The sequence below is a fragment of the Malurus melanocephalus genome, unplaced genomic scaffold (genome assembly GCF_030028575.1).
Source record: "Malurus melanocephalus ecotype Western Australia unplaced genomic scaffold, MMel_1.1 scaffold_921, whole genome shotgun sequence".
NCBI lineage: Eukaryota > Metazoa > Chordata > Aves > Passeriformes > Maluridae > Malurus > Malurus melanocephalus.
Genome location: NW_026624153.1, coordinates 130,802 through 138,848, shown reverse-complemented (window position 1 = coordinate 138,848; position 8,047 = coordinate 130,802). Strand labels below are relative to the sequence as shown.

Here is an 8,047-nt window from a genome sequence, read left to right as displayed (position 1 = left end):
CCCGGTGTCTCTCTCGGGGTGTGAAGGGCCCCGGTGTCTCGGCACGGGGAGGGCTCTCCGTGCCGCTGGGACAATGCCGGGATTCAGCAGACCGGGGGTAATGCAGCGCGAGCGGGGCTGCGAGAGGCCTTGAATAGGCCAGGCTGTGCTGGAGAAGAATGAGGGCTAGGCAGAAGGCAAGCTAGTGTTTCATGGTCATCTTATGTTACACTTCAGCCTTTCAAAGAGTGTCTGGGGCTGCTTGAATGAACCTCTCTTGCACTGCGAATGCGGGAGCCCAGAGACAAAGGGGACTCTTGTCACTCGCAGGCCCCTTTGGGGAATAAAAGCCATTGTCACATGAACAGGGGCAGTCTGGCAGACTGTGCATGCTTCAGTGCCCCATGATATCGCTAAGTCTCAGCAGAAATCACATTCAGGGCCCTGTCAGCTTTGATTAGCGGGGTCTCATGACTTAATGTGCTGCGATATTTCATGTCTAAGGGTGGCGGCTGTCTTTCTGGGGGATAAATGCCCTCTATTGTCCACTGAGTTATTTTATTTACATTTTTTAAACAGCTTATAAAGGTAAAAAGATAGCTGTGCCTAAAGAAAAAATCAAATTCCTTTGCTTCTGGATCAGCAGTGAGTGCTGCTCGGGTCAGATACACTGAAACTTGTTTTCACAGTTAGCATCAAAGTTCTCGTCTTGTTTAACAGCTTTATAGTAAATTCTGAACAGGTGGCAGTGGAGCTGGGTTTAGGAAGGAAACAATAAATAATCTTTTTAGCCTCTGACAACCAGAAATATTCTTGGGCCTGAGAGACCTCCCACTCCAGCCTCCCTGTGTCGGTGATTCACAGAGTTTCTCTCCCCTTCATCACTTTGGCTCTTAAACAAGAATATTGGATGAAGCCAGTAGTGATTTATTTTTAACAGGATTTTCAGTTGCTGGCCATTCAGATTTCTCTGTTTTCAAAAAAAGAGTATATTTTCCTTCTAACATTTTATCTATCAATTTCTAAAACTAATGAAGGCTCATCTGTTAGATTTGGTTAATGTTTGCTCTTTCAATTAAGATAATGTGGGTTATCAGGTAGAGTTAAGTTAAAATTTGGCATAAAATATGTTGGAGTATGTTGGAGTACCCAAAGAAAAGGCTGTGTGGACACAGAACTGCAAGTTTTTGTCAGTAATACTACTACAGACATAATAGAAAGGGTGATTGACAAGACTTAAACTTAAAGGAGCGCTCAGGGTAAAAATACTCAAAAGTGTAAAAGTGAACAGTTCAGGCCCCCCCCCCCCATGACCTTCAGTTTCCGTGCAGGGATGTTCTGAACCGAGTCAGGGATGCTGGTGTTTGTAGCCCTATTCTGTTCGTGGTGCTGCAGTACACACAATGTATCTATGCAGATCTGTCAGTAGAGATCAGTGTAAGCATTGATTGAGAACATTAATGGAGCATCAGATTCTGGATTTCTTCACTCTGGCTTTTTCTGAGCTGTTCTCAGGCCAGAGAAAATGTCTCTGATATTGCTTCTATCTCCRTTCACCATCTTAATTGTACAAAAACTTGTTCAGCTCTTACTGTGTTTTGAAGTGTGTGTATTTGAATTTCCTTTTTTTATTTTAAATCAAGAATCATATTRGTTAAGAAACCCCAGAAAAATGTTACAGCACTTGTTTCTCGCATAAAGATGATGATGTTTTAGTATCACCCCTTTTTTCCTCTGAACTCACCCTACTGGTAAAGGACAGCTTTAGTGGCACATTGCCTGCCAGAGGATGCCCCTCTGGAGTAGAGGGAACCAACCTGCGAGCCATGGGCCACTGCTGCCCTTCCCAAACTTCAGAGACAACCTCTGCCCTGGGCTGTGCCTGGGGAATGCTGGGGAAGGAGCTTGAACATTGCTGGGAAGTCGTAAATGAGATGGTAGTTCTGCTCCTGCTGCCAGCATTTCGGGGGACTCTGGGACAGCCCTGGGGATGTGCARCAGATCCAGATGTGCAGAGTCTGGTCTGATGGGGATGGGTGCCCTGAGTACATCTGAACCTTGGCTGGTGCTCAGAGAATGAGCTGAGCAATTAAACCCCACCTAAAACTGCTGAGTGACCTGAGGGACACAAATCAGAGAGGGTTGGCTTCGGGTCCCTCTTCCCCTCACCTGTGCTGTTCCAGCYGGGGCTTGTGCTTCTCTGCCTGTACCTAAGAGTCTTTAGCTGGGAGTAACCTATCACTACTCCATGCTGATGGTCTCACTCCTTCCTGGTCTCTGGAGTGTGGACCTGAGGAATGTTGTGTTTCCCTGGTTTCTGCAGACCTGCCCACAGCCAGCTGTGTGTGTGGAGTGTTCTTTGAACRGGAAACAATCAACCATCGAACGTGGTGTCATCCACTGTGCAGTGATACAGTCTGAAAGYTCAGCAAAGCTGATTAGCCACCAGTTTGAAATGAGTGATTCCAAAACACGAAACAGATGTGCCCARTGATTAATACCTGGTGTGCCTTTTACTCGATTACTTCTGCCATTATCCAGGCTTTGATCACTCTGATTTTCTTGGGGTTGACGTTGGTTCCTCCTCTGCAGTCTTCTTCTTCTGTTGTTTGATTTATTCTTTGGGTTTTCAGAAATTCCTTCACCGTGTGTTCAGAAATAGTGCACTGTCAGGCACAGTCGCATTTGTGCTGTCCCAGCTCACAGCAGAGCCAAGTGCAGGAGTCATCAGAAACCACTCATGTCTRTCCTGCCTCAGCACTCCAAACAGTTCTCCTGCACGAGGTTATTSCTCTGATGCGAACCCCACCGTGGGAAAATTGCTGAAATTGTCAGTGCAGACACCACCCAAGTGCACATGCCCTTGCAGATAAGATCTTGTGTGGCTTCCTGCGCCTCATACTGAGCGTGGAAAGAATAGTCATTTTTCGATGAGACAGAGCCAATTGCATTCAAAACAAGCTGAGAGGAGCAGGTATTGGTGCAGGGTGTCTGGGATGTGCTCACTCCAGAACACTCCCCACTTTCCCATACTTTTGGGTTTGCATTCACGTGACTACAGGCGTGTTCTGGTGCTCATGGCTGGGCCTGAACATGTYAGGTGTGGGAAACTTCCCCCATCTCTGGTCAATGCACCATGGGTTAGATAGAATTCAATGCAGTATTGCCCAGTTTTGAATTCTTTCCTGGCCTCAACAAGCCCTCTGCTATATATTAGATGTTTATCCTTGGGAGATAAAACTATTACAGAATGCCCATATAGGATTTTTGCTTTCATCATCTTCAAGTCAAAGAATRGCCTAAAGCTCCCTGAGGATGAGGAGACTCAGGAGCTTGGGCTGGATTGGGATCAGGCAATGGCCATCAGCTGTTCTCCTGCACTAAGAAGTGGATTCACCACATCCCTCCCCTGTGTACGCTTGGGGGCTCAAGGCACAAGAGGGACTGGCCTCTCCTGGATTTGTTGTTACCGGGACGTTTAGYACAGGTTGAACACAGCAATAATGCTAATTATTACTGTTATTAGAGTATGCTAGAAGCTCTCTGGATGAAATGTATTTTTATGCAAAGGCTCCTTATGCCATCAGCCATGACAAAAACATTCTCTTTGGAGTTTGAGGGGGTGAGTAGACCCTGATAAGCTGTGAGTATCTCAGCATTCCCCAGGGCTTCCCCATGTTCCTGCACCTTACCTTGGGTTTGGCTCTTTTACTCAGCTGGTGAAGTGGGGGGTWCCTGCTGTCCAGGATTTGTGATGCCCTGCTGATGCAGCCCTAGGATCTGCAGTTGGATGAACTGCAGATTCCAGCTTCCCTGGCTCGCCTTCAGCCCAGCACTGCAGATGGGGAATGCTTGCTGACTCTGGGTGGGGAGAGGGTTTCTCACCCGCTCTGTTACAGCCTGCTCGGCCTCATTAAAGTGTTTGTTTTCTAAGTCAAAATGAGCCTGCGAATGAGGTGTTGCTTTGCTGGAGATCTTATCGGCTGTAAACAGACTGTTAAAAATAGGGTCGTTTTACACAAAACTTGTTTGTGGAGTGAAACAATTTAAAACACGATGATAAAAAAAACAAAACCTTAAAATAGCTCGAAGTTGAGACCACAGACACAGCTGCCAAGCACTTTCATCTTTATTGCAGTTACTCATATCTCTTCTCTTATTATTCCCATTGTAAACAGGCTGATGTTATCTCTGTTGTCCTCGCTCAGCCGCCAGCCCCTGATCCAGCCTGGTGTCTGTTCTTAGAGCCCAGGTCATGCTTCTTCTTCCACGTGTAGCTTCAGGCATGGACAAGGCAGCTGCCCTGTTCTGTGAGTGTTCCCTGCTGTGGGAAGGCTCTGCCAGCAGCACCATTGGTGTGGCTGCTCTGGTATCTACTGGAGTTGGAGGGTGTTCAATTAACCAGCTTATATAAAGCACTGGACCARGCTTCCCAGAGCAATGGAGTTTCCATCCCTGGAAATGTTCAAAAAGCATGTGGATGTGGCAYTTGGGGAGRTGGTTTGGCAGTGAACACTGKGGTGGTGCTGGGTTGATGGTTGGATTTGGTGATCTCAGAGGGCTYTTCCAGCCTTWATGATACCATGAATCTGTGTGGTTGGAGTTGCTCTGCCTTCCTGCCCTGGTGTGCTGGAGCTGAGCCTGCCAGCCCTGGGGAGGGAAGAGGAGGACTCCCCACACCTTGRACAAATGAACATCTGTTGTTCTACACCCTTTAGGACAGGGTGGCATATCCAACCAGGAAAAGAGGAAAATCCAACCTGACACCCCACATGTTCATCTGATTAAGTCACCTGTACAATTAATAGGGCTGGAGATAAACCTCTGCCATGTAGATAACAGTGCGGCAATTAGGTTAATCTGAACATTAAAAAGCCATTAGGGAGCTGTTGGATGTTGCAGTTAAAACTAAGGCTACAATAGAAGGTACTAATGAGATATGGGATCAAGTGGTGAAACAAGGTTTTCAGAGTTGCAAATCTCTCTTTTTTTTTTTTTCTTTTCTTTTTTTTTTAACTATTTCTTTTAATTCAGCAAACTGAGGAACTGGGTGGAAAACAAAAGCAGCTGCCAAAGATTTGGAGACCCAAACCCCTTCTTCAGGTCCACACCAGAAGTCAGCCTTCAACTGAGAATAATCACTCAGCTTGAATGTTGTGACATTAAGCTGGTAATGAGAGAGAAAAGAAACAGCTTTTTTGCCTTTAAATGGTGGAATAGTTATAAAGTCTGGAATAAGAGTGAATTTTGGCTGAGGTTTAGCTGGGCTGAGCAATGCTCATGTGSCTTATTGTTCAGTCTCTGCAATAATGGGGATTCCTCTTTTTGTYGCTTCAAGTTCTTCTCTTGATTTCTGTTTTGAGGATGAAGCCTGAACTTTCACTGAAGCAGTGTTAAAAAAAAAACATAAACAACTCAATCTTCCTCAAAACCAAACCCAAATCAAAACAACAGGAAAAGATGATGTTTTCCCGCTCCTAAGTGAGACAGTAGGGTTGAGCAGTCGAACTTCCATGATGTGTTTTGATTCTCTGCTTTTCTGCACTCAGTCTGCAGTGCAGTGGGTGAAACACAGGCATGAATTCCCCAGAAATTATTGTAACCCACTGCTTCTGCTGTGAGCAGGGCTGAGCTGTGAGCTGTGTGTGCTGCTTGTCGGGCTCTGCAGGGCATGTGCTGCTAGTGATGGGCTGAGTTCAGGTGTCACTCAGGTGATCACAGAAAATGGATTTCAAGGCATGCACCTGGCCCACTTGGGTTATTTTTCTGGTTAAGTTTTTCCAGAAAGGTTTCATGCAGGTGGCATGTAATGATGGGGGTTCTCTTCCTCTGGGGAAATGCACATTTGTTACTGCATTTTGTTTATGTGTTATGGGGTTGATAAGAAAGATGGGGACAAACATTTTATCAAGGCCTGGAGTGGTGGGACAAGGGGTGATGGTTTTAAACTAATAGAGGGGAGATTTAGATTAGATATGAGAGGGTTTTTTTACAATGAGGGTGATGAGGCCCTGGCACAGGTTGCCTAGAGAAGCTGTGGCTGACCCATCCCTGGAAACATTCCAAGTCAGGCTGGACAGCAGCTCTGTGCAACCTGATCGAGCTGAACATGTCCCTGCTCACTGCAAGGAGGTTGGAACTAAGYGGGCTTTAAAGGCTCCTTCCATTTTATCATTCTATATTCCAACACATCACACAGTTCTAAAATGCATCTRTTTTGACAAATGCATAATTTTCCTGGTTTCTCTCAAATCAAAATCAATCATCAAAAGCAGGGAGACCTATGGAAGAGCTTTTCCTCCAAGCCATGCCCAAACTGGTTTTATCCTCATCTGAATAAGCTGGCTTCTGTGAACTCAGTGGTTTCCATCCCATTGCTAGTCAGTGGGATGCTGGCAAGGTCTGGCAGGGTCACAGATGTGTTTTYAGCTCTGCTTGCAGCCCTTTGGGAAATGCAGCCGGACTCAGCACAGTRGTTTGAAGCACACTCCATGTCCAAGCTCCTCATTCCTAGTTCCCAGTTCAGCACGAACACATCTGGGTGCTCCAAGGCTTCCTGCCCTTACTGCCTCAGTTACTGGCACAAGGCACTATGGTAAAGCCACCCAGTAAGTGCTTATTTGTATTTGGGATCCAAGTGTTCTTACACATTACCRCAATTAGACACTATTACCTCCTGTAAATCCTAATTAGTGTCTGTGCCTCCCAAGCATTATATGGTTAGAGCTTCCTCCATTGCTGTAGTCGCCAGCTGGGGCAGGACAAGTGGTGGCTGAACCAGCTCTTCTGTGCCTGAGTTCCTGCACTTCACCCCAGCAGGTTCCTTCCTGGCTGCAGAAGATCCTGCTTTGGAGCAGTTTGTGAACATGGCAGGTCTTGGCTTATCAAAGATTTGGAGGTCCCACAAAAGAGAAATATAGAGTTCTGCTCATCTCGCTGCGTGTCGTGACCTTGGCACATTCAGAGGTGTGGAGTGACTCAGGAATTATTGAAACTGTAATTTTTTGATATCAGGATGATTAACGTCTTGAGTTGCTTTCACAGAATGCAACTATTTTGCAAAACTTCAAAGTCACAGTGAGACTGATAACATTAGCTCAGAAAGGTGTGGTGGATTGGGTGTTTTTTACCATGACATTGGTAGGAAATATGCACCCCAGCTGGTTTTGTCCAAGTGCTTCACTTTCTCTTTTTCTACCCAACAACTAGATCTTTAATTTTTGCTCCAGGTGCTGTTGTTACTCAGGATATGCAGCTCTGCCAGGAGTGCTCTTGTACATTTGTGGAATGAATGTGGCCAAATGTTTGCGGGATTTGTGCTTGACAATGTAACAGAAATAATTAACACATTACAGATGTGCGTAACTTTGGAATAAGGCCCATTTATCCACTGTGGGGTTCTTCTAAATACAGAACTATTTTTCATGTTTTCTAGGCAGCCATACTGAGTATTAAGCTGAAATTACAGCCAGATCAAGATGTGGAGAAGGTGAGTCATTTCCTCTGCAGGCATCTCTGTCACCAGATCCACCTTTTGTTCAGCAGGAGACCCATCAGGGCCCTCCACCTCCTGCTGCTTTTCACCTGAGGCTTTACTTCATTCCCAAGAAGTACCTGTTGTGTTGTTGATGTACCTTTACATCAAGGATAGGTGCAGGGTGTGTTTTGTTAGTCCCCTTTACACCTCCTGCCCAGTTTATCTGTCTGCAACCACCAGTTGCACAAATCCTGGCTGTGTTCATCACCCAGGCAGAGATCAGTACTTTGCTGCGTTGGTGCTTTGCTCACGTTTGTGTTGCAAATGTCACAGCGCTCTTGTAGGCGGCACTGGTGGGGTGCGCAGGGTTGGAACTTGCTCCCATGCTCCATGGGGATCAAAGGCAGGATCAGTGCTATCAACGTAATTTCTTCTGCTAGATGTGTACCCCACTACTGCTCCAGGATAAAGCTAATTTGGTGGAAGATTAYGTGGCAGAATATCCCGAGCTCCAGAGCAAGCTGTTGCAGACCCTGGACACCTGGTGTGACCCCTGCTTCAATATCAAAGACATCACAAGGTAGAAACACC

At 46.0% G+C, this 8,047-nt stretch overlaps 1 protein-coding gene across 1 annotated transcript in view; it reads left to right on the top strand.

Annotated features, from left to right (window-relative positions):
* Positions 1-8,047, top strand: part of EXD3 (exonuclease 3'-5' domain containing 3) — a gene marked incomplete at its 5' end in the record, with an annotated part of 69,510 nt that overhangs the window by 9,607 nt on the left and 51,856 nt on the right. Inside the window, 2 exons of the mRNA XM_057386138.1 lie at positions 7,415-7,468; positions 7,897-8,036. Coding sequence (XP_057242121.1) covers positions 7,415-7,468; positions 7,897-8,036 — 194 coding nt within the window. The remainder of the gene's footprint in view (positions 1-7,414; positions 7,469-7,896; positions 8,037-8,047) is intronic.